At 50.8% G+C, this 25,387-nt stretch overlaps 1 protein-coding gene across 1 annotated transcript in view; it reads right to left on the bottom strand.

Moving 5' to 3' along the window:
• Positions 1-3,427: 3,427 nt before the first annotated feature.
• The window catches only part of ADD3 (adducin 3), a 78,654-nt gene continuing 56,694 nt past the window's right edge, over positions 3,428-25,387 (bottom strand). Inside the window, 15 exon segments of the mRNA XM_075348231.1 lie at positions 3,428-6,414; positions 7,669-7,752; positions 8,921-9,017; positions 9,135-9,221; positions 9,406-9,525; positions 9,681-9,941; positions 12,008-12,190; positions 12,654-12,752; positions 13,250-13,393; positions 14,289-14,438; positions 15,999-16,079; positions 16,325-16,336; positions 16,338-16,477; positions 17,808-17,946; positions 23,067-23,282. Of these exon segments, the coding sequence (XP_075204346.1) occupies positions 6,137-6,414; positions 7,669-7,752; positions 8,921-9,017; positions 9,135-9,221; positions 9,406-9,525; positions 9,681-9,941; positions 12,008-12,190; positions 12,654-12,752; positions 13,250-13,393; positions 14,289-14,438; positions 15,999-16,079; positions 16,325-16,336; positions 16,338-16,477; positions 17,808-17,946; positions 23,067-23,261 (2,070 nt within the window). The 5' untranslated portion in view covers positions 23,262-23,282 and the 3' untranslated portion in view covers positions 3,428-6,136.

The following is a 25,387-nucleotide window of genomic DNA, read 5'->3' on the forward strand; positions in this document are numbered from 1 at the left end:
TTTGCAGATCGTCTCATTGATATCGGGTAATAACATTTGCAATGTCCAGCTATGACAACAACACATTTCCCTTCTATTGTGATGGCCGCTCGGTGGTTGTCACCTCTGGACGCGGCGCCAGATGCGAGACAATATGAGACAGATAATGGGCAATGTTTGGGCATCAGCTGAAGTTTGGCCGGTTTTGTTGCAGATACTTGTACCTTTTCTGCGTCCATGTTTGATGCAGAACTCAGCAATCTTCAATATATAAAAGCTTAAAAAAAAACAAGCATTATATATATTATATACACACAATAATGTGAGCAGATTACTATTGAGCATTTTAGTTTGACCCCTGCAGAAAAAAACCCGCAGCTCGGGCATTTCATTCTCTGGTGGAAAATAACTGTAGAAAGTTTTCTTTTGTGCAAGGAAAAGTTAAACATTCAGGTTTATATCACATAAGCGCCACCTAGTGGTCATATTTGTGAACTGTATAAACTTGCTATGTGTGTGAGGGTGAGGGAATTTTTACAAATGATCTTATACAAAATATTAAAACAATGTAAATATGGAAAACATTCTACTCTAACATTTAAAATATTTGAAAACTATTTTCCGTGCACCGGTGTAAGGCCTCGGTTCCACTTGCGTTTTGCACGGATGAGTGCAATCCGATAAAACAGACTGCACACCCGTGCAAAACTATGGGGCAGCGTCCATCTGCGATTGATTTCTCATGTGATATCGGCATGAGAAAAGAATCGCAGCATGCTTAGTTTTGCAGCGAGTCTTGGCTCACGCGCCCCCATACAAGTCTATGGGAGCGTGTGAAACATCGCACTGCACTCCCATGTCATCCGACTGCAGTGCAAGGTACACAGAGACAGGCGGCAGCTGAAAGAAAGTGCTCCCTCCCTCTTCTATGTAGCTGTGACCCGATCGCAAGATCAGATCACTCACATGACCCTCGGCTGACACTCGCCGTACAGGGTCATTAGCCTATTGCGTCCACTGCTCTCGCATCACAAGGTATGTGCAAGTGGAACCGAGGCCTTAATGAAGGCCTGAAGCGACGTTTCATAGGAAAAGTCACTGCCCTCCATTAATTTGATGGACGGGGATAGCCACCCTCCATATTGCCCCAGCTCCTTCCTTTTCGGCACAGCTGTTCAAAAGTGGCGTAAAAGCGCTAAAAGTCACAAAACGTTTGCCCAACTCTGCACGAAGTAAATATTTGGTGACTATTTAGAGAACATTCTGATGCATCCGTCCCCAAAGGGTCTGACGCACGTTCTGCCAAAATATGTGCCAAATTTATTAAAGGTTTTTTTTTGAAGTGTGGAAGTTCTCATCACTTGGGGTACAATCCCTAGGGACGTCCCCGATCCCAAGAACTGGGGCTCTGAAGAGCTAAAGGTTGTGTGCGCGGCCGCATCATTCAATCTTCTCGGACCCCTGGAGATAGCGGAGAGCTGGAGGTCAAATCCATGGGGACCGCCCCAATCCTGAGAACTGGGGCTCTGAAGAACTGGGAGGTCAAATCCATGGGGACCTCCCCTATCCTGAGAACTGGGGCTCTGAAGAGCTGGAGGTCAAATCCATGGGGACCTCCCCTATCCTGAAAACTGGGGCTCTGAAGAGCTGGAGGTCAAATGCATGGGGACCGCCCCTATCCTGAGAACTGGGGCTCTGAAGAGCTGGAGGTCAAATCCATGGGGACCTCCCAGATCCCAAGAACTGGGGCTCTGAAGAGCTGGAGGTCAAATCCATGGGGACCGCTCCTATCCTGAGAACTCGGGCTCTGAAGAGCTGGAGGTCAAATCCATGGGGACCTCCCCTATCCTGAGAACTGGGGCTCTGAAGAGCTGGAGGTCAAATGCATGGGGACCGCCCCTATCCTGAGAACTGGGGCTCTGAAGAGCTGGAGGTCAAATCCATGGGGACCTCCCCTATCCTGAGAACTGGGGCTCTGAAGAGCTGGAGGTCAAATGCATGGGGACCTCCCCTATCCTGAGAACTCGGGCTCTGAAGAGCTGGAGGTCAAATGCATGGGGACCGCCCCTATCCTGAGAACTGGGGCTCTGAAGAGCTGGAGGTCAAATCCATGGGGACCGCTCCTATCCTGAGAACTCGGGCTCTGAAGAGCTGGAGGTCAAATGCATGGGGACCGCCCCTATCCTGAGAACTGGGGCTCTGAAGAGCTGGAGGTCAAATGCATGGGGACCTCCCCTATCCTGAGAACTGGGGCTCTGAAGAGCTGGAGGTCAAATGCATGGGGACCTCCCCTATCCTGAAAACTGGGGCTCTGAAGAGCTGGAGGTCAAATCCATGGGGACCTCCCCTATCCTGAGAACTGGGGCTCTAAAGAGCTGGAGGTCAAATCCATGGGGACCTCCCAGATCCCAAGAACTGGGGCTCTGAAGAGCTGGAGGTCAAATCCATGGGGACCTCCCAGATCCCAAGAACTGGGGCTCTGAAGAGCTGGAGGTTGTGCGCACAACCGCATCATTCAATCTTCTGGGACCCCTGGAGATAGCGGAGCACAGCACCCAGCTGGTGTGTGACCACAATCCCGCGCCCTCCACCAGAGCGTCCCAACGCATCATGAAAAGAGAGCAGTGGATTCACTGACAGCAAGCGGAGGTCTGGAAAATGTTGTAGAATTCTAAAACCCAATTAAATTAGAAAGTTGCAGAACTTCAGCCCTACAGGGGACATTGCATTTATCCAAAATCAGTGAAGACTTCTTCACTGGAGAGATTACTTTTTGTTACATTGTTTTGCACAAAGGGACTGGGACAATTGGAAGCAGGGCGTGGCTTCATGGAAATTGGGTGAGGTGAGAAAATGGGTGTGATCTAGTAGAAATGGGGCATGGTATGGAAATTGGGTGTGGCTAGGTGGGAAATGGGGCATGGCTTCATGGAAATTGTGGAAAGGTGAGAAAATGGGTGTGACCTAGTAAAAATGGGGCATGGCTTCATGGAAATTGGGTGTGGCTAGGTGAGAAAATGGGTGTGACCTAGTAAAAATGGGGCATGGCTTCATGGAAATTGGGTGTGGCTTGGTGAGAAAATGGGTGTGACCTAGTAAAAATGGGGCATGGCTTCATGGATATTGGGTGTGGCTAGGTGAGAAAATGGGCATGGCCTAGTAGAAATGTGGCATGGCTTCATGGAAATTGTGGAAAGGTGAGAAAATGGGTGTGGCCTAGTAAAAATGGGGCATGGCTTCATGGAAATTGGGTGTGGCTAGGTGAGAAAATGGACATGATCTAGTAGAAATTGGATGTGGCTTCATGTAAATTGGGTGTGGTCAGGTGCTACAACAGGCGTGGTCTAGTAGAAATGGGGTGTGGCTAAGCAGGAAAGCGGTGGGTAATAGATTAATAGTGGAATAAAAAAAAAAATTTCATCCAATTAATACAAAAAACTCTGAAAAGTCCAAGATTAACTCCTCTTTATTAAAAAGGTGAAATTACAAAAATTTTTCTACTTAAAATACTGTTTATTTGTGATCGGACATGAATTAGCAATACAACTATCAGCAATTTCCAGGGTAAGGTATAGATATTTCCACAGGACAGATTCTCAGAATGGCTCATTGTTTACGCTGAAGCAAAGTATATAGAGGGGAGAAGGGGGTGAAGGTGCGAGGAGCAGGAGATCGCTGCTGAAAAAATAATTCTGCACATTGCATACATATAGATATACTTTATATAGACATTTCTGTATACACTTTATCATTTAGAAAACGTTATGTAGCTTCGTTCACAGACTCTCGTTCCTACTGTTGTAAAACAACAAAAAAAATGCTCAAAAAAAACAAAATAAAAACAATCGAGATAAAGCAACGTGAAAGGCATCGACGGAAAAAAAAAAAAAAAAAAATCGTAACTATGAAAAAAGGAGATTCTACGAGAAATATCGGTTTGTCCAGTCTACGTCCAGATCGTAAAGAACAGAAGGAGAGAACACTTTTTGCTAAATTTTTCAACTAAACTCCTCGTCCGGCATGAAGCCGCCGCCGACCTCCGCTGATCGGTAAAAAAAAAAAAAAAAAAAAAAGACATTTCTAGTTTTAAAATATATAAAAAAATGTAACCTATAATAAATTGTTAAGTAAAATGCAGATTAAAATTCTCCCATAACTGAAGCACCAGGATAACGAAGGGTTAACATAAGGCAGATGAGATCGGTAAGAATTGTATCGATTAATAATAAAAAAAAAATTATATATATATAAAAAAAAAAAAATAGAATGGTTTGCTCAGTAGTGCGGGATTACGGAATTAATTCTTCAAAAATAGATACTTTTTTTTTTAAGTTCACAATTTAAATAGATTTTACTCTGATTTTTCATGGGGGGGGGGGGGTCTTAGAAATTTGATGCAATATATATATTTTTTTTTTGACAAAAAAAAAGGCAAATTTGGCCATAAAAACAGACAATTTTTTTAAGCATTATTTTGGCAAAAAAAAAATCCACATTTTTTGTGTCTGATATTTACGGCCTGAATGTGAGCCGTGGTGTCCGGACCGGCCGCAGGTTTCCTGATCCGCCCCATATGGGCCTACGATCAGATGAGAAGACCCCATGTCGGTCCCAGAATCAAGGTTCACACTCGTACCATGACTATTGAACGGAAACATGGTGCGGGGTCCCTTGGCGATTTGGGTGGTCTCTGCATACTGAGGAGGGGGGGGTGTCTTCAGAATCCTCCAAGCCTTTACCCTTTTCATGCTGCTCGACCCGATCCCTTCTGCCTCTTTGGTTGAGTGATCTCTGGGGTTGTGGGGCTTAGGGAAAAAACTTTTCTAAAAAGTTTTTTTTTTAAAAAAAAAAAATAGTTTCCAAAAAGGCGCCTTGGTGCCTAACTGTCTTCCTCTACAATATCATACATATCTACACTGTACATACAGACCCATCACCCGCGCCGATCACCTACCAAACCTCTGACGTCCCACAAGTCTCCGCCAATACTTTTGCAAAAATGTATTTAAATTTTATAATGTGAAGCTATATTATTATTTTTTTTTTAATAAAATATTTTACAATATGAAGCAAAATAATCTATGGCAAAAAAATAAGATTTTTTTTGTTTCATTCCTAAAACCAAATTAAAACTCGGTATTTTCTCCCCTCCCCCGAGACGTCGTGTGCAAATAATTACAAAAATATTTTCGTTTCATATATATACGTGTTTGGTTCCAGCTGTCGATCTAATAAAATAGAATTTTTCGTGGGGATGGAGCGCATTTGATTAATAAGGCCCGAGTGGTTAATCCAAAATTATTTTTTTACGTAATTTTATACCATAGGAATTTTATAAAAGAAAAAAAAAAAATTCACAGAAAAAAAAAAAAAAAATAATAATTTGCGCCATCGCTCTGTATCAGTAACATCTCCTCGTTTCCGTTTTTTTTTCTCTTAAGCCCTTTGGCAGCGTATTATGAAATATTGTAATTTGGCAATAAAAAAAACCTAAAAAATAAAAATAAAATATTTTTTTTTTCAGAAATTAAAAATTGGTAAATTGCATCCACTTCCTGGGATATTTTCTGATTTTTCTGTCAGTTTTCCACGTCCGGCTCCGTAGACTCCAGCGGACGGTTGTACCCTGCAGTATTATACGGTGCAGCATAGTCGCTCCGCAGAGGTGATCGAGGTATATTTGGGGGGGTCTGCGGCGTCATTGCTCCCCTCCCCCGGCTCAGGCCTGTGCTCAGATAATACAATAATTTAGGGGGGAGGTTTTAGATTCCAGTTTTAACTTTTCCAGCTACGTGAGATAATAATAACCCTTGTCCGAGTGTAAATTCTGCCGCACGCTATAAAAATGGCGAATATGTAAAAAAAAAAAAAAAGAAAAAACTTAAAAAGAAAAATTTCATTTTTTGAAATCCGGCTGTGATTCTGCAGTGGTCCAGGACGGCCAATGGGGGCTGAGCGTCCGGGCAGGCGAGGGTCTTAAAAGCTGATGGCGGCTGCTGGAGGCGAGGGCTTTGTGCAGCAAACACAGGAGTAAAAGCAGAAGAAGGGCGCGTCCAGGAGACCCCAGAACGGAGGAGCGCCCCTTCCAGAAAGACAATGGGTTTCCACTAGTAAGCCCCCCATAAAAAGGTTTCCCCCCGATCCTGCAGACAGGGGGTTACGCCTCCAGCTTCTCCTTCTTCTTGTTCTTCTTCAGGAAGGACGGGGTGCGGAATTTCTTCTTCTTCTTGTTGGGGGATTTGGAGGGGGAGCCTTCGGGGGTCAGCTCGCCCTCGATGAACTTCTCGGTGCTCCGGAGCGTGATCTCTATGTTGTCCCCCATGTTCAGCTGACTGACACGCATGGTCAGGTCCTCCTCCGCCTCATGTTTGCTGCCATCTTTGCCGTTCAACACTATGGGGGAGTCTTTCTGGAATACAGAGTCATCGAGGGGCTCTGAGGGGAGGAAGAAGTCGCGTGAGAAGGAAAAACAAAACGCTCTGCGGATCCTGACTCCTTTCTATCATAGCTGTGATGCTCTGCGTGTCCTGGCTCCTTTCCTTTCTATCATAGCTGCGATGCTCTGCGTGTCCTGACTCCTTTCTATCATAGCTGCGATGCTCTGCATGCCCTGACTCCCTTCTATCATAGCTGCGATGCTCTGCGTGTCCTGACTCCTTTCTACCATAGCTGCGATGCTCTGCGTGTCCTGGCTCCTTTCTACCATAGCTGCGATGCTCTGCGTGTCCTGACTCCTTTCTATCATAGCTGCGATGCTCTGCGTGTCCTGACTCCTTTCTACCATAGCTGCGATGCTCTGCGTGTCCTGACTCCTTTCTACCATAGCTGCGATGCTCTGCGTGTCCTGACTCCTTTCTACCATAGCTGCGATGCTCTGCGTGTCCTGACTCCTTTCTATCATAGCTGCGATGCTCTGCGTGTCCTGACTCCTTTCTACCATAGCTGCGATGCTCTGCGTGTCCTGACTCCTTTCTATCATAGCTGCGATGCTCTGCGTGTCCTGACTCCTTTCTATCATAGCTGCGATGCTCTGCGTGTCCTGACTCCTTTCTACCATAGCTGCGATGCTCTGCGTGTCCTGACTCCTTTCTATCATAGCTGCGATGCTCTGCGTGTCCTGACTCCTTTCTACCATAGCTGCGATGCTCTGCGTGTCCTGACTCCTTTCTACCATAGCTGCGATGCTCTGCGTGTCCTGACTTCTTTCTATCATAGCTGCGATGCTCTGCATGTCCTGACTCCTTTCTATCATAGCTGCGATGTTCTGCGTGTCCTGACTCCTTTCTATCATAGCTGTGATGCTCTGTGTGTCCTGACTCCTTTCTATCATAGCTGCGATGCTCTGCGTGTCCTGACTCCTTTCTATCATAGCTGCGATGTTCTGCGTGTCCTGACTCCTTTCTGTCATAGCTGTGATGCTCTGCGTGTCCTGACTCCTTTCTACCATAGCTGCGATGCTCTGCGTGTCCTGACTCCTTTCTATCATAGCTGCGATGCTCTGCATGCCCTGATTCCTTTCTATCATAGCTGCGATGCTCTGCATGCCCTGACTCCTTTCTATCATAGCTGCGATGCTCTGCGTGTCCTGACCCCTTTATCATAGCCGCGATGCTCTGTTCCCTCCCCTCGCTGTCCTGCCCCTCCCCCACCCGTCCAGTCGCTGGTGTCTCCGGAGCGCGGGGTAAATACCTGTGGTGCTCGCTGGCGTCGGGGGTGGGGACTGGGTTACGGGGGCAGAAGAGTCGTCTTCTGAGATTAGATCATGCTCAGCATCTGCGGGTTACACGGGGTTAATTCACATGCGGAGAAAGAGGGGAAGGTTAGGGTTAATAAGACAATTAGGGGGTCTCTGCATACAGTCTATTACTCTCGGTTTTCAGCCACTAATAGGGGAGTGACTGCAGGACAGCTGACTACAATCTATTACTCCCTGTTATCAGCCATTACTGGGGAGGTGATTAAGATCGGCAACTATGATCTTTTGCTCGCTGTTATCAGCCATTTCAGGCATCATGTTGTCCATGCATGTTTTATAAGAAAACCGGACAATGGGGGCTGCTGGGGTCTTTCCTACAGTTTGCATTGAGGGAATAACTTTTGGGATTTCCCCATCACCTGCTGTAACTTACTGCTCAGTGGCGCCCCCCCCCTCTGTGATCCCTGCCCTAATACTGCACAGCGCCCCTTCCCCGCCCCTCTACAACCCCTGCCCTAATACTGCACAGCGCCCCTTCCCCGCCCCCCTACAACCCCTGCCCTAATACTGCTCAGTGGCGCCCCCCCCCTCTGCGATCCCTGCCCTAATACTGCACAGCGCCCCTTCCCCGCCCCTCTACAACCCCTGCCCTAATACTGCACAGCGCCCCTTCCCCGCCCCCCTACAACCCCTGCCCTAATACTGCTCAGTGGCGCCCCCCCCCTCTGCGATCCCTGCCCTAATACTGCACAGCGCCCCTTCCCCGCCCCTCTACAACCCCTGCCCTAATACTGCACAGCGCCCCTTCCCTGTCCCTCTACAACCCCTGCCCTAATACTGCACAGCGCCCCTTCCCCGCCCCTCTACAACCCCTGCCCTAATACTGCACAGCGCCCCTTCGCTGCCCCTCTACAACCCCTGCCCTAATACTGCACAGCGCCCCCCCCACCCCAGTGATCCCTGCACAGCGCCTCCCGCCCCTTCTCCCCACGCGCCCCGCCCCTTCTCTGCACACGCCCCGCCCCTTCTGCCCTGGCACAGCGCCCCCTTCAGCATTTGCTCTGGCTTCCGCTCCTGACACCTCCTGACCTCCCAGTACATCACGCTCCGGGTTGTCAGTGCGGACCGGCCGCCATCTGTGAGGACGTGCAGGTTATGGTGCGAGTTAGGTCATGTGTAAGGGTTAAGTCATGCAGGATTAGGGGGCAGTGGATCCCGACCAGATCTCCCTGGGGATCCGCTCACCTTGTGTCCCATTCTCGCCCTTCGCCTCCTCTAGTAACTGGCTGAATGGATTTGGAGGGGGAGGGGGCGCGTTCTCGTCCTCTTCATACTGCATAATCTGCCGGGGAACAAAACAAGTCACAAAGAGCAAACCCCCCCGATTAACGCGTCGCCCCCAATTTTTGGAGAAACCGCATTACGGGGGAAATCAGGGGGAAAGTATGCCGAGACTCACGGGGGGCGGCTTCTCCACCACGATCCCCGCCAGGACCTGGGACTGCGGCCCGGCCGTCTTCAGATCGTAGCGGTTCTGCTCCCGAATCTGCAGGAAGTTACAAACATCCCGTTACTGTATCCGCACATCCCCCAGAGACGCCCCCCACTCCGAACCACCAAAGCCCCGGCCCCTCTTATCCCCCATAACTATTCAGCCATCACAGACGCAGGAGGGTCTGTGCCCCCCCAACTTGTGACCCTCCTGCAGAACTACAAATCCCAGCAGTCACCTTGTTTCTCTTCTCCAGGACGTCTGTCGGGTTAGTGTTTAATGGAACAAACTGGTTGGGGTCTTCGATTTTGATGGGATACCCCCCGGAAGACTTGTTGAGCTCCTCGGCTTTCATCCACTGCAAAGAGAGAAAACGGTTCAGAAAGGATCCAATGAAGTCCAGAATTCCCCAACCGAAAACACCACGTTCTGCTCATCCTGATCTCACTGGTTCAGCAGTATAAGCAGACACCGGGGCCTCTCATAATATAAGCCCCTCGGCCGCCGTCTTACCATGATCTTCGTCCTCGGGCTCATCTCTCCGTTCATGGACTCCTCCGGGACATGGACTCTTAAGTAGGTGTTTGGGGAGTTCAGCCATCGCGTCTTCTCCCTCTGCTGCTTTTGCACCAGGAACTTCAGTGGAGATCGTGGCAGCCCCTGGTCGTCCTCGAAGGAGAAGGCGGTGACCGTGGCCGGGATTTCAACATCGCTCTTGTGCCGTGGCTTCTCCCGTGTCAGCGGCTGCCTGTAAGCGTACCCCGTCCTGTATCCCTGCAGGGAGAGTGGGGGGAGGATTATTTCTGGAGCTAGAAATATAAGGGAGCAAAACTGCTAAATAGCCACTAGATGGCGCTGTGTCAGTACATAATAAAGTATTGCAAAAACAGCAAAATAAAAAGGAGTGAAAATGAAAAGATATTACAAATACTACAAAAAAATATGCAAAAATTATGCAAAGAAAAAAATATACAATCCATGCATTATATTTTTTTGCATAATTTTTGAATTTTTTTTGTAATATCTGTTCATTTTTACGCCTTTTTATTTGATTGTTTTAGCAATACAGTGGAACCTTGGTTAACGATAACAATCCGTTCTGGGACTGTGCTTGGTAACCAAGTTACTCGTTCAGCAAAGCAAGATTTCCCATAGGAAATCATTGCAATGCAGAGAATTCGTTCCACAACTTGTTATATGTCCCATCCTGGTCCCCTGTTGCGTCATTCCACACATGCACAAACGCACACAAACATGTACAAACACACAAGCATGCACGCACATGCACATATTATGCTCACCTTACCTTCCGTTCCATCGCAGGCCTCCTGGGTCTTGTAGTTCGCCGCGAGGACGTCTCGATGTACCGGCGGTGGAACAGAAGGTAAGCTGAGCATAATACTGTATGTATGTATGTATATATGTGCGTGCTTGTGTGTGTTTGTGTGGACTGCGGGTCAGAGCGCAGTGGATGTACGGACCTGGAAGTGTGTGCGGTGAGTATTTTGCTCATACAGCAAAGCTTTCTTGTAAACCGAGTTACAAATTTACAGAAAGCTTTGCTTGTTAAGCGATATTCTTGTTAAGTGGGTTACTTGTTAAGCGAGGTTCCACTGTACTTTATCATGCGTTAGCACAGTGCCATCTAGTGGCTGCTTTACAGTACTGCACCTCTCCTTACAACTAATCTGTGCATTTTATTTTTTGCATAATTTTTGTAGTATTTGTAATATTTTTACTCCTTTTTATTTTGTCAATACTTTATTATGAGTTAACATAGCGCCAGCTAGTGGCTGCTTTTCAGTACTGTACCTCTCCTTCCATCTAATCTGTGCATTTTATTTACAAAGAGGTGCAGTACTGAAAAGCAGTCACTAGATGGCGCTGTGCTAATACAAAGTATTGCAAAAACAAAAAAAAGGAGTAAAAATTAATAAGATATTAAAAATACTACAAAAATGCAAAAAATAAAATGCACAGATTAGTCGTAAGGAGAGGTGCAGTACTGTAAAGCAGCCACTAGATGGCGCTGTACTAACACATGATAAAGTATTGTAAAAATAAATAGAAATATTACAAAAAATAAAATGCAAAAATTATGCAAAAAAAAATAAATAAAATGCAATGCATAAATTAGTTGTAAGGAGGGGTGCAGTACTGAAAATCAGCCAGGAAATTTACATTTACATTTGAAAAAACTACAATCTAAAATAGGAAAGAAACAAATGGACATAATATAAATGCTCTAAAATACAAAAATAAAATAAACCTATTATTGTGGTTGTAGCAAAAGGTGTAGTACTGAAGTTCAGCCACTTTGTATTTAATAAAATGGAGTTTTGCAAAAATGTAGTAAAATAAATACATTAGAAATATTAAAAATACTCAAAAATCTACCTGAGATGCAATTGCAGAGAGGTGCATTATTATGGTATTACATTTGTAAAAGCGAATTATCTAAACAGAATAAGAAATTTGAAAAATACCAATAGACGCAAAATAAAGGCATCGTGTGGCTGCAGGGAGAAGTGCAATTCCAAATAACAGCCACTATATGGTTAATAAAATAGGAGTTTTGTATCTCAAAAAACTACAATCTAAATAATAAATAAAAATATTAATACTGAAACGCAGAAATGGAAATGTGGGGTTGAATCCATGGGTTGTGGTTGCAGTTGGGGCGCAGTACCGCAAACAGCCACTAGATGGGGAATTACTAAGGAATATAACTGATCTGTGATCAGGTCGGGCCCAGACGTTTCGCCTGAGATCTTCAGGGACTAGAATTCATCTTCGATCCTCCCCTTAAAGCTGCAGGAGACATTGTGTCGTCCCCTTACCAGATTGTCCAGCATTCGCATGAGAGATTCGAATTCCAGTTCCCCGACTTTCCACTTGTGCTGCCCCTCCATGTTCACCCCTCCCCCGCCTGCTGCGGCCAGGACATGTGTGAGGGGCTTATACTTCTCCAGATCTAGCAGCAGAAGGTTGTTTATTCCTCCAGACCCGGACAAGGCATGTACCTGCGAAAAAGAGACCGCATGAATGGAGGAAAGGGACCCAAAATCTACCGACGCCGCGACATTCGCCCAGGCGATCCAGATTATTTGATAATTGTAAATAATATTCTAATCTAAAAAAACTGCAGAAAAAGAGCAGAAATCTGCAGCAGATCCCCACGTATAGAGGTGTGGAGACTTAAAGGGGTCCTCCGAGTCCAGACTGGATGGATGTGACCGCACCATCAATACAAAGTGGCGGTTGCAGCAGACAAGGACAAGGAGGGTTCAGCCGGGGACCCTTTAAGGTTACACATCACACAGTCATCAGATTGCAAAAGTGATTGCACCCCATAAAGGGGGCTGTATGAGTCACTGAAGCTGCAAACAACAAGGAAAGTGACGTTCTGCAGCCCGAGAGCTGCCTAGAAAGCAGCAGAATGCGGATTGCAGCTCTGGATGTGAGTGGAGTGATGTCTGCCGTTACCTGGACCTCGCAGGCCAGCTGCACGTTGAAGATGTAATGGAAGGCTTCCTCCACCGTCTCCCCCAGAGCCATCACCCCGTGATTCCTGAGCACCAAAACCTGCGGAGAGAAAGGCCTCAATATTAGCAAAAGTGGCCGAGGAGAAAAGCGGCGCCCCCTGCGGGCCGACCCCTGCGGGCTGACCCCTGCGGGCTGACCCCTGCACAGACCGGGCACAGGGTGAGGGATGAAGCCTAATCATTGCATATATTTCTATAAAGATTCTCAGTCCTCCACTGCTTGCTGTCAGTGAATGGAGGCCTCCACCTCTACCCCTGACCTTGTACTTCTCACAGATGGGGATTTGTTACAATTGGATCCAGTCTAGACAATCCTCTAGTGCCACACATCAGCAGCACAATCCGCTCCTGTCCTGTGTTACAATGTATCAGTCCGGAGTCCGCACTGTCTGCACCGATGCCACTGATCCAAAGCCTCAGATGTGAGGAGCAGTAGATGAGGAGGACGAGTGGCCTCACGATGTAGAGGCTGCACCATCAACCGACAGCAAGACGACGATGAACACCAAGTAAATCTGTGTTACTTATCGGCGTCACCTTAGAACTGGGCCCCAGAACTTTCTGCAGTTGGATCCGCTCTTGTTGTTCGTCCAGAGACCCCTGGTAGTTGTAGTACGCCACGTCTCCGAGCAGCAAGGCTTCCTGGGAGATGGGGAGGATGCCGCACTTCATGGATGAGACCTGACGAGCAAAGGAAGAAGAGGGCTGAGTGCAAACCCAAATACGACCCCTTCAGGGCAAATGCCGGAGGAAAGGTGTGTGCCATCACTTTCAGAACGCTCTGATTACTTTTTCAACACCTCTGCTTGCTGTGCGCCAATACGAGCATGTATTACACATCCAGCGGATCAGCCCTGACCGTGTGATGGACACAGGTGCGAGGCTCATTAGGGTATGGCCAGGTGGCGGTCCCTGGAACGGGGGTGGGGGGGGGAGGGGGGACCCCTGGAAGAGGTGGGGGGGGCGCGGTAGTCCATGGAAGAGGTGGGGGACGAGGGGACGGTAGTCCATGGAAGAGGTGGGGGACGAGGGGACGGTAGTCCATGGAAGAGGTGTGTGTGTGGGGGGGACGGTAGTCCATGGAAGAGGTGTGTGTGGGGGGGGGGGGGGAGGTTTGACGGTAGTCCATGGAAGAGGTGGGGGGGGGTAGTCTCTGGAAGAAGAGGTGGGGGGGGGCGGTAGTCTCTGGAAGAAGAGGTGGGGGGGAATCTTAGTCCCTGGAAGAGTAGAAGGGGGTGATCGTAGTCCCTGGAAGAGGCAGGGGGAAGGCGGTAGTCCCTGGAAGGGGGAGGGGGGGTGTGGTCCCAACAGCTGCAGGATTCTGAAACCAAGCTGTAATGGCCCTCTAGGTCATCAGCCGCAGCAGGATCTGAGCCGTCATGTAACAAGTTGTGCACCTCCGAGTCCATCCCACAATCAGGATGGAGTATTGACCACTGACAGCAAGCAGAGGTCTTGAGGGGCTCTTCCTTCACACCGGCGGCTTCTGAGCAGAGAAGACCCCTGTAAGTTATCCATATAGCCTGCTGCTGGGGTCCTAGCGATAGTTGAGGGTTCATGGCTGGGTGTCACTCACAGCGGCCGTGGCGGGGGTGTGTATATGGATCACACAGCGCACGTCAGGACGGGTGGAGTAGATGGCCGCGTGGGGGCTGAACCCGGACGGGTCGACCCGCAGGTTGGTCGTGCCCTGATCCACCACTTCTCCAACAATGTTCAGTTTCACCTGAAAAACGAAAAATAAGTAAATAACTTTTTGGGAAATCAGAAGAAGGCGGCGGCTGCAGTCACTGATGACGAGGGCCGGGGGGGGCGCTGCAGCCACTGATGACGAGGGCCGGGGGGGGCGCTGCAGCCACTGATGACGAGGGCCGGGGGGGCGCTGCAGCCACTGATGACGAGGGCCGGGGGGGCGCTGCAGCCACTGATGACGAGGGCCGGGGGGGCGCTGCAGTCACTGATGACGAGGGCCGGGGGGGCGCTGCAGTCACTGATGACGAGGGCCGGGGGGGCGCTGCAGTCACTGATGACGAGGGCCGGGGGGGCGCTGCAGTCACTGATGACGAGGGCCGGGGGGGCGCTGCAGTCACTGATGACGAGGGCCGGGGGGGCGCTGCAGTCACTGATGACGAGGGCCGGGGGGGCGCTGCAGTCACTGATGACGAGGGCCGGGGGGGCGCTGCAGTCACTGATGACGAGGGCCGGGGGGGCGCTGCAGTCACTGATGACGAGGGCCGGGGGGGCGCTGCAGTCACTGATGACGAGGCGGCCGGGGGGGGCGCTGCAGTCACTGATGACGAGGGCCGGGGGGCGCTGCAGTCACTGATGACGAGGGCCGGGGGGCGCTGCAGTCACTGATGACGAGGGCCGGGGGGCGCTGCAGTCACTGATGACGAGGGCCGGGGGGCGCTGCAGTCACTGATGACGAGGGCCGGGGGGGCGCTGCAGTCACTGATGACGAGGGCCGGGGGGCGCTGCAGTCACTGATGACGAGGGCCGGGGGGCGCTGCAGTCACTGATGACGAGGGCCGGGGGGCGCTGCAGTCACTGATGACGAGGGCCGGGGGGCGCTGCAGTCACTGATGACGAGGGCCGGGGGGCGCTGCAGTCACTGATGACGAGGGCCGGGGGGCGCTGCAGTCACTGATGACGAGGGCCGGGGGGGCGCTGCAGTCACTGATGACGAGGGCCGGGGGGGCGCTGCAGTCACTGATGACGAGGGCCGGGGGGCGCTGCAGTCACTGATGACGAGGGCCGGGGGGCGCTGCAGTCACTGATGACGAGGGCCGGGGGGCGCTGCAGTCACTGATGACGAGGGCCGGGGGGCGCTGCAGTCACTGATGACGAGGGCCGGGGGGCGCTGCAGTCACTGATGACGAGGGCCGGGGGGCGCTGCAGTCACTGATGACGAGGGCCGGGGGGCGCTGCAGTCACTGATGACGAGGGCCGGGGGGCGCTGCAGTCACTGATGACGAGGGCCGGGGGGCGCTGCAGTCACTGATGACGAGGGCCGGGGGGCGCTGCAGTCACTGATGACGAGGGCCGGGGGGCGCTGCAGTCACTGATGACGAGGGCCGGGGGGCGCTGCAGTCACTGATGACGAGGGCCGGGGGGCGCTGCAGTCACTGATGACGAGGGCCGGGGGGCGCTGCAGTCACTGATGACGAGGGCCGGGGGGCGCTGCAGTCACTGATGACGAGGGCCGGGGGGCGCTGCAGTCACTGATGACGAGGGCTGGGGGGCGCTGCAGTCACTGAGTGACGAGGGCCGGGGGCGCTGCACTTACCAGGTTAGAGGCCGAGGCCTCCGAGAAGGAGAGGCCTCGGGGAATGATCAGGATGTGGTCCTGCCTTTTACTGACCCGAACCTGCAAAATAAAGAAAGAAAAATCAAAATTGCCATTTTCTGACGACCGCGACGCGTCGCTGCACCGACTATGACTGGAAGTGACGACGGCACAAAACCCCGAAGCGGCAAATTCCTTCGCTGAAAACAGCAACTTTCAGCAGCAAAAATGCAGTCCCCCCCCTTTTCACTGATGGCAAGCAGAGATCTTGAAAAGGTGGAAACGCAAAAGAAAAAGTTGCAGAAGTCCTGAAGTTTCCCACGTACGGTGATGTAGGCGTTGGGACAGGTTGCGCCACCCGAAGAGATCGGCCAGCCGGTACATGGACGCCAGCTTGCAGCGAGTCAGCTTCTCCCCCTTCACCATCAGGCCCTCCACGGCCGGGTGGATGTCGTTCACCGGAGTCACCATCCCCAGACCTGGAGAAAAATAGATAACAGAGCGTAATTATTCGCCTCCCCCCTCTGCGCCGTCACCTGGAAGCCCCCAATAAGGCAGGACGGACAAAAGCTGCGGCATTAATCATAAAAGAGGAGCAAATTATCGAGAAAAGCCAAAGCCGCACCCTTCCCCATGGTGATGTGGTCAGTAGGGGGCGCAATAACACCGTGACCGGCACCGGAGCCGCGATCATCGGCCGGTCAGAGATCCGGTAATTACAGACGTGAAGCGTCTTTCCCCCCCCAGCCGCGCCGCAGCTCTCCCGGCGGTGACCATAAAGGTGCAGCTTGTTTACAGCGGCCGAACCTTTGTACCTGCCTATCAGTCGCCCTCGGACACATTTATGGCTGGGCGTGCCGAGCAGGACGCGGGCCAGGAACACGGGCCACGCGGACAATAACCACCATCATCTCACTTACTACTGGAGCGGAAACCCTCCGCTCGCGGAGGAAAGTGCTCAGCTGCAAAACTCTTTACAAAGGGATTTCAAAAGTATTCACGCCCTGAGGGGTTTCATTTTTTAGGTTTTGTTTTTTTTTTTAAATAAAAATTGTAAAGCTGGTTGCAAATCTACAGACAGAAGCGCACACAGAGCGACAAGGAGAAGTATTCACCCCTTCCGGACGTTTCGGGCTCGTCGGACTGAACGGCCGGCCATCTTCAAACAAAACATCGCATTAGACAAAGGGAATCTGAATGGCAAAAGGGTTAACGGAGGGACTAAAAGCCCCCCCGGACACAATGACTCTATACACCTGTAATAAAGGGGGCTCGAGTATGAAACCTCTATTATACGGGGTCAGGTTCTGCACTGTGCACAATACGGGCCAGGGATGCGGAGCCACGCAGCACACACGGGCCGGGGATCCGGTGCCACGCTGCACACACGGGACGGGGATCCGGCGCCACGCTGCACACACGGGACGGGGATCCGGCGCCACGCAGCACACACGGGACGGGGATCCGGCGCCACGCAGCACACACGGGACGGGGATCCGGCGCCACGCAGCACACACGGGACGGGGATCCGGCGCCACGCAGTACACACGGGACGGGGGATCCGGCGCCACGCAGCACACACGGAACGGGGATCCGGCGCCACGCAGCACACACGGGACGGGGATCCGGAGCGCCACGCAGCACACACGGGACGGGGATCCGGCGCCACGCAGCACACACGGGACGGGGATCCGGAGCGCCACGCAGCACACACGGGACGGGGATCCGGCGCCACGCAGCACACACGGGCCGGGGATGCGGTACCATGCTGCACACACGGGCAGATCTACAAAGTTACCGAAAACTTACTGAGAGGAGACGAGGAGAAGCCGGCGAACGAACTGGCCATGACGTAGTCCGCAATCTGCTGCAGAGCCAGGAGGCCGGTCGGGTTGTTTTCCTTTCTGCCTCTGATCCTGAATGAGACTTTCAGATCCTCACGAAAAGCCTGAAAAAATTAACACAAAAATAAAAACATCAGGGAAATGTCTGCGTTTCATTGTGCCATTTTCTCCTTCCACCTTCAGAGCTGCATTCACAATTCTGCAATCTGACACTGCACAGTGAAGCAGCAGAGGGAAGCAGAGGAGACATCCTACAGTCAGCACTGAGCGCAGCTCTGGAGGTGAATGGAGCACAATACTGGATTACACTAATGTGGTTATAGCATGATTTGTGTATGCGGGAGCGGAGGGATGAGCGTCACTGACATCTGTCACTCCTTGTCTCCATGGTTCTGATCAGTGGCATCTATTGGATCTGCTCTTCCCTGCTGGTTGGTGTTGGGGGGCTGCATCTGTCCATGCTGGGCGGACCCCCTGTATTGTCAGCAGCGCCTCGTGTCTGTGTATCGGTGAGTTCTGCAGCCGTATGATTCGGCGCCGGTCACAGCCGGCAGAACGAGCTTCTGCAAGATTCACAGACGCTCATTGGCTTTTTGACAGCAATTAATTTACTGCCGGGGGTGTAGGACCCGCTAATTACCAGGAGGGGTCAGCGCGTGTGGGAGGACGACCCTCAGCACTTCTGCGGATTCCTCCTACACCAGAGTCTGGGAAGCGTCTGTCAGCGGCTCCTCCATCTGTGCAAGAACCGGAAAATCCCATCAGAGGCTCCAAGATCCGCAGCAGCCGGAGAAACGGGACCAAGAACAGGAGCAAGTCCTGATCCCGGAAACTCACCCTCATGGTCGCCTGTCATATGCTCCCGTGCTGCACCTCTGCTCCGGAATTCACAGCCAAAGCTACAAAGCTTGGAAACAGGCCCAGGACTGAATCATCAAGGTCCAGATCTCCTCACATGCTGCCCATACTATCTGGAATGCTTTTCCACCAGACCCACGCTCAGACTCCAAGACTTTATCAAGGAATATGTAAAATATTTCAGCCTTACATCAATAAATGCGGCTGCAGGTGTCCAGCAAAGCTCCTCCAGGACATGGGCCGGGGCTCAGCACTCATTAGGATCCTCAGGTCTTCTCACGTGCTGCACCAGTTTTCTAGATCATGCATCCGCCGGGAACTAAGGAGTTTTTTTTCCTTAAATGGAAACGGCCGGCGGCATTTTTGGTAACAATGGATAAGTGTGCAGGAGAGGGCAGTATTATACAACATCCTTCTCAAATCTGTCTACTTATCTGTATTAAAAATACACTAGAAGGTGGTGAGTATCAGTGCACGGCCCCTCTCCACTTCTTATGTCTGGGTATCTTTGCACTCACAGTGTACGGCTCCTCTCCTCTTCTGTCCGGGTATCTGTGCACTCGCAGTGCACTGCTCCTCTTCTGCTGTCCTGGTATCTGTGCACTCGCAGTGCACTGCTCCTCTCCTCTGCTGTCCTGGTATCTGTGCACTCGCAGTGTACGGCTCCTCTCCTCTTCTGTCCTGGTATCTGTGCACTCGCAGTGCACTGCTCCTCTTCTGCTGTCCTGGTATCTGTGCACTCGCACTGCTCCTCTCCTCTTCTGTCTGGGTATCTGTGCACTCGCCGTGTACGGCTCTTCTCTTCTTCTGTTTGGGTATTGGTGCACTCGCAGTGCACTGCTCCTCTTCTGCTGTCCTGGTATCTGTGCACTCGCAGTGCACTGCTCCTCTTCTGCTGTCCTGGTATCTGTGCACTCGCAGTGCACTGCTCCTCTTCTGCTGTCCTGGTATCTGTGCACTCGCAGTGCACTGCTCCTCTTCTGCTGTCCTGGTATCTTTGCACTCAGTGTACAGCTCCTCTTCTGCTGTCCTGGTATCTGTGCACTCGCAGTGCACTGCTCCTCTTCTGCTGTCCTGGTATCTGTGCACTCGCAGTGCACTGCTCCTCTTCTGCTGTCCTGGTATCTGTGCACTCGCAGTGCACTGCTCCTCTCCTCTCCTGTCTGGGTATCTGTGCACTCGCCGTGTACGGCTCTTTTCTTCTGTTTGGGTATTGGTGCACTTGCAGTGCTTGGCTCTTTTGTCCGGGTATCGGTACACTTGCAGGGCACAGCTCCTCTCCTCTTCTATCCAGGTGTAAGTGCACGGCTCTTGTCCACCACTTCTGTCTGACTTGTGTGCCAGGGGACGAGTCTCTGCTGTACGGCGTCACCACTGCGCCCGTCTCAATCCCGGCGCATACACCAGACTCCTTTTGTGCAGTAAATGACTGAGGATATGGGGAGGACATAGTAGTACACTGCGCATGTGCTGATGAGAGTGAGGGGACATCATACAGCACCCCCCATTCTCCTTTACTGTGGGGGGGCCGGGCAGGGATTATGAGAGCATCGATACGGCCCCCCTGGGTATTGGTGGGATGATTCACATTTTGCAACAGATCAAGAAGGAATAAGTGTTCGGGCGTCTACCTTTGACGCTCTGCGCTGCGGACTAAACGTTGATACAAATTTGGAAGCGGATTTATCTCTTCTATTGCCGCCAAAGCCAAGAAACCGAAAAGAAAATCCACGTAAACAAATCCGGCAGAAGCATTACCAACAAATCAAAGGTCGCCAAGTGCAAACCCGAATCTGGAGGCGCCTCCGCCACCGTCCTCCGCGACCCAAATCTGTAGGGTCCATATTTTTTACTCTTTTTGGTCTTTGGTGCTGCTCTGAAATATCACTGGATAATTCTTCCCACTCCTCAGATCTCCAGGATCTGTATATAATCCTTCCCTGACAAGTCTCCTCAAGATCTGAGCTCTGTTCTAACCTACAGTGAATATAAAAAGTCTACACACCCCTGAAAGAAAAAAAAAACACAACCAAGAGGAATCATTTCCGGACCCTTTAATGTTGTCCATAATCTGTAGAAATCTATCATGAACAAACAACATTTTACTTGCCCCCTAAAAATGAAAACTACAATAATGAGGGTGCACAAGTATGAGCACCCTCTTATAATTGGGCCTGGGGTTTTGTTCAGAATCAGCCGATCACATTCCCCCCCATGTTAGATTGTATCAGCACTCGGCCGCCGTCACTTACAGCGATTGTGATCAATCCCAGAGAAAGTGTCGCTGCTCTATGAGGATCCTCCGGTCATTTTCTAGTCCATAAACAGCTGACAACACAGCAAAGGGATCACATGGTGGAAATAGATCAGTCAGGAAAAGGAGCAAAACTATTTCCAAGGCATTAGATAACACAGACTCTGAAAAGGTAGCTTGAGTGACATTACCTAGAACTGCACGTCCCTAACAAAAAATTGGGGAAATGAAGAAGAAAATTGGTCGGAGAGGCTGAACACAACATTGAAGGAGCTGCAGGAATGTCTGGCCAGTACTGGTTGTGTACAGCAGGTGTCATGCTCCTGCACTCTTCATGCCAAATCTGTGGTGACCTGAAGAGGGCGCTGAACACAGGGGACCCCCACAATCTGACAGAGGTGGAGCTATGAGGAAGAGTGAGCATAGATCATCATTTCTAGATGTGATAGACTCCGACCCAAAAGTACAAAAGGCTGCCAAAAATTCACAGAGGACTTCACCAACCTATAAGTGTAGGGTGTGCAAACTTATACAACCCCCATTTTACTTCATTTTTCTTTATCCACTGGAAAAAGATTTCAGTTTGTTTCTCAATGGATCAGTACAGATTATGGGCGACATTAAAAGGCGGGAACAGATTCTTTTTGGTAGTTTTTTTTTTTCTTTTCTACACAGTACAAGAACCTGGCATTTTACCAGGGGTGTGTAGACTTTTTATATCCAATGTATACCTTACAGGACAAGAACCTGGCATTTTACCAGGGGTGTGTAGACTTTTTATATCCAATGTATACCTTACAGGACAAGAACCTGGCATTTTACCAGGGGTGTGTAGACTTTTTATATCCAATGTATACCTTACAGGACAAGGATCTGACATTTTACCAGGGGTGTGCAGACTTTTTATATCTACGATATCTCTTACAGGAGTTTGTACAATAGTTTGACTGTAGGAAACCAAAAGAGGAACCGACTTCAATAAACCGTGTGGTGCCATAAACACGTAATCGCAGAGCAAGGTGGGGCAGCCGAAATATAACCCGGAGGCCTCCAACCTCCTCCGCCAGCGCTCGGCTCCTTCATCTTCTTAGACCCATTCTGTAAGATCACACCTTCTCTCGTGCTGCACCGATTTTCTGGCATGGATTCCTACCTGTTGGACCTTCAGAGGCTCTGTGACAATACAGAGGATTTCCGCTTGAGCCCATTTTTGCAAAGGCGGCCGGATGTCTGCCATCCCTACACAAGGCTGCAACCATCGGGGGGGCAAGGTGTTTTTAGCAATGGGATTGTCAGACATGACCCCACTGTGATGACCGCAGCAGTGACGGCATGCCAATGACATCTCTGACATTGCTACGTTTCGAGGCTGCACATGCACCCATCACCAGCAGGGGGCACTCTCACCCCATTCGGAAGCTATGGGATGGGAAACAGGTTGAAGGGTTCAGACTCCGCTGCTGCACTGCAGGCTGCTCCATCTGCGCTGTTGACAGTTTCTCCCAGCTCCGGAGTATACTGGGTGTTCGGTTACAACGGATAAACTGCAGAGTTGACACAAATGGGGCACAAGGGCGCCAATCCTAATATCCCCGTGAGTGTAGAAGCCGTACCCCACTCCATTCCGATTCACTACGTCTTAAAGGGTTAACGTCGGCTGCAGCCATGATCCGGCTCCCCCCGTCCTCCGCCCCCGCTGCTCCCCATTGAGAGCCGGACACTCTTGTGATTGTGTAATGAAGCGAAGGGCACCGCGACGAGCGAGGGAAGAATTTCAAAGCCCTGCAGCCCCAGCCGGGCAAGTGGAGGCCAACACCGGGGTCTGCCGGGAAGAGGACCCCACAGGGGTGCCAACGCAGAGCAGACGGGATTATCTGAGGCCCAAAGTTAGAAATCCCGGATTTTGTGGCCGCACAGCGCCGATGTAGCAGAGTCGAGTGTGTCTCACTTTTTTAGGATGGCAAAGTTTACCCCGAATGAACAGATGATGACGTGGGGGGGGGCATTACTTGTGCCTGATCACACACTCGCCTCTGCTGCATCCAATGTTACAGTTTCCAGACACAAAGGCAGAACTTTTGGCTCCGGCACCGCCGGGTCAGACCCACTCACCGGGCTCTTGAGGATCTGCGTGACCCTCTTCTTCTGCTCCATCATGTTGAAGTCCTGGCGGAGGTCGGGGGACATGTTTCTCTCCCGGAGGTAGTTGGGGTCGTTTTCATTGATGCGGTCGAAGTAGCGCTCCTTGTGAGGCATGCTGGGAGGGGGCGGGGAGGTGATCACCCCCTGGCTGGATCCGGAGCTCATGGCGCAGTCACGGGGTCTTACCTGAAAGAGAAAGGGGATGATTATACAAGCAGGTCATTACCCACAATGCTTTACTTTACCCCCTTTAGTAGAACTACTCCCCCCCAATAGGGCAATGTTTGGGTTTCTCGGGTGGCACAAGGTCACTCGGTCTCAACATGGCGGTGACATAAATATCTGCTCCCGGCGGCGGAGCGCAGATCCCAGCGGACAGATGGTCTCATCCCTCCCGCGTCCAGACTGCGCCCCAGATTTGTTGTGAAACCTGAGAGGGTCACATGGCGAAGCAAAGACGGGGGATTATCTGACAAGAAGCGCCCGTGCCCACACCGCCACAAGCAGAAATACACAGACCCCCTCCGAAGTGAACCCCCCACTAATCCTCTCCAACATCTGCGCCGCACAGGGAGGAGCGCCGACACTTTCTAATACTCCTTAGGTGACATCTTCAAGATGTTTATTTACAAGGACGGAGATCTCCAGACCTGATCCCAGGGTGGATCCAATCTAGAGGATCCGAGAAGGCCAAGGGAACCCGACTGATACAGTGTAACGGCCAGGACCGGGCGACACGGTGACAGACCCTCAGCAGTATAAGCTAATCTAGACACTCCGAGATAAAGCCGGCGAAACCCGACCGATACATTGTAACAACCAGAAAAGGGTGACGCTGTGACAAACCCTCAGCAGTATGAAGTATGAGCCAATCTACAAGACACTCCGAGATAAAGCCAGCGAAACCAGACTGATACATTGTAACAACCAGGACAGGGCAACACTGACAAACCCTCAGCAGTATGAGCTAATCTAGACACTCCGAGATAAAGCCAGCGAAACCCAACTGATACATTGTAACAGCCAGGACAGGGCGACGCTGTGACAAACCCTCAGCAGTATGAAGTATGAACCAATCTACAAAACACTCCTGAGATAAAGCCGGCGAAACCTAACACATTGTAACAACCAGGCCCTGGCGACACTGTGACAAACCCTCAGCAGTATGAGCCAATCTAGACACTCCGAGATAAAGCCGGCGAAACCCGACCGATACATTGTAACAACCAGGACCAGGCGACACTGTGACAAACACTCAACAGTAGCAAGTATGAGCCAACCTAGACTATCAAAGAAAAGGTGTCGGAAGCCGACTGATACATTGCAACAACCAGGACCGGGCGACACGGTGACAGACCCTCAGCTGTATGAAGTACGAGCCAATCTACAAGACACTCCGAGATAAAGCCGGCGGAACTCGACTGATACATTGCAACAACCAGGACCTGGAGACACTGACAAACCCTTAGCTGTATGAAAGTACGGGCTCAGAGTTTAGCCCACTGGATGTGAATAGGAACAAAGTTAATTTATTGACAGCAAGCAGAAAAATGAAAAATAACCCAACGGGGGAAGAAAAAAAAAAAAAAAAGGTATCAGTGATGTCACCACGTTGGCACGATGACATCACCATAGCCAGGGTCACATGACCTAAGCGCTCTCCTATCATTAACTTTTCCTGACATCTGGACATTAGGCACTTTTTCCCTGGAATGGCCGCGTCCCCCTCCGGACCCTCCCTATTCCCATGGACCCATCTCGGGGGGTTGTGTATTTTTTCTAGTCCGTTTCCTATTCATTGTTCTGACACCATCTGCACATGACAGCGGCTTTCCTGTCCTCGCTGTTAACTCTTCGTACGCCGACAGTATTCCACTGGACAGGACGGCAGAGTCGCGAAATCGGGGTATTAACCATTGACCCTCAGCTAAGACGCCTCCAGTCTATTCAGTGACAGCAAGCAGGAATCTTTGTTGCGATGATGTAACGTCTCATTGATGCATGATGTCAGCACAGAATATAAATAAAACCGCGCTCGTGGGCATCACATGGCGGGGCGGCTGTGGTCGGACAGTTTTGGGACAGACGAGCGGTCATCCAGCGGTCAGCAGCGCCACATGATTATTAAAGCCTTGAAAATCAAAGATGTAATTGTTGCCCCGGCAACCGGAGTTGTGATACAAACAAACAGTTACAATGTATCCATTATATCATTCCGAAGGAACAAACAACTTCCCCATCTGAGTTGGAGGAGCGGTCGCTGAAGACGGAATCTGGATTCTACGCGACAT

The sequence above is a fragment of the Anomaloglossus baeobatrachus genome, chromosome 5, assembly GCF_048569485.1.
Source record: "Anomaloglossus baeobatrachus isolate aAnoBae1 chromosome 5, aAnoBae1.hap1, whole genome shotgun sequence".
NCBI classification, from domain to species: domain Eukaryota; kingdom Metazoa; phylum Chordata; class Amphibia; order Anura; family Aromobatidae; genus Anomaloglossus; species Anomaloglossus baeobatrachus.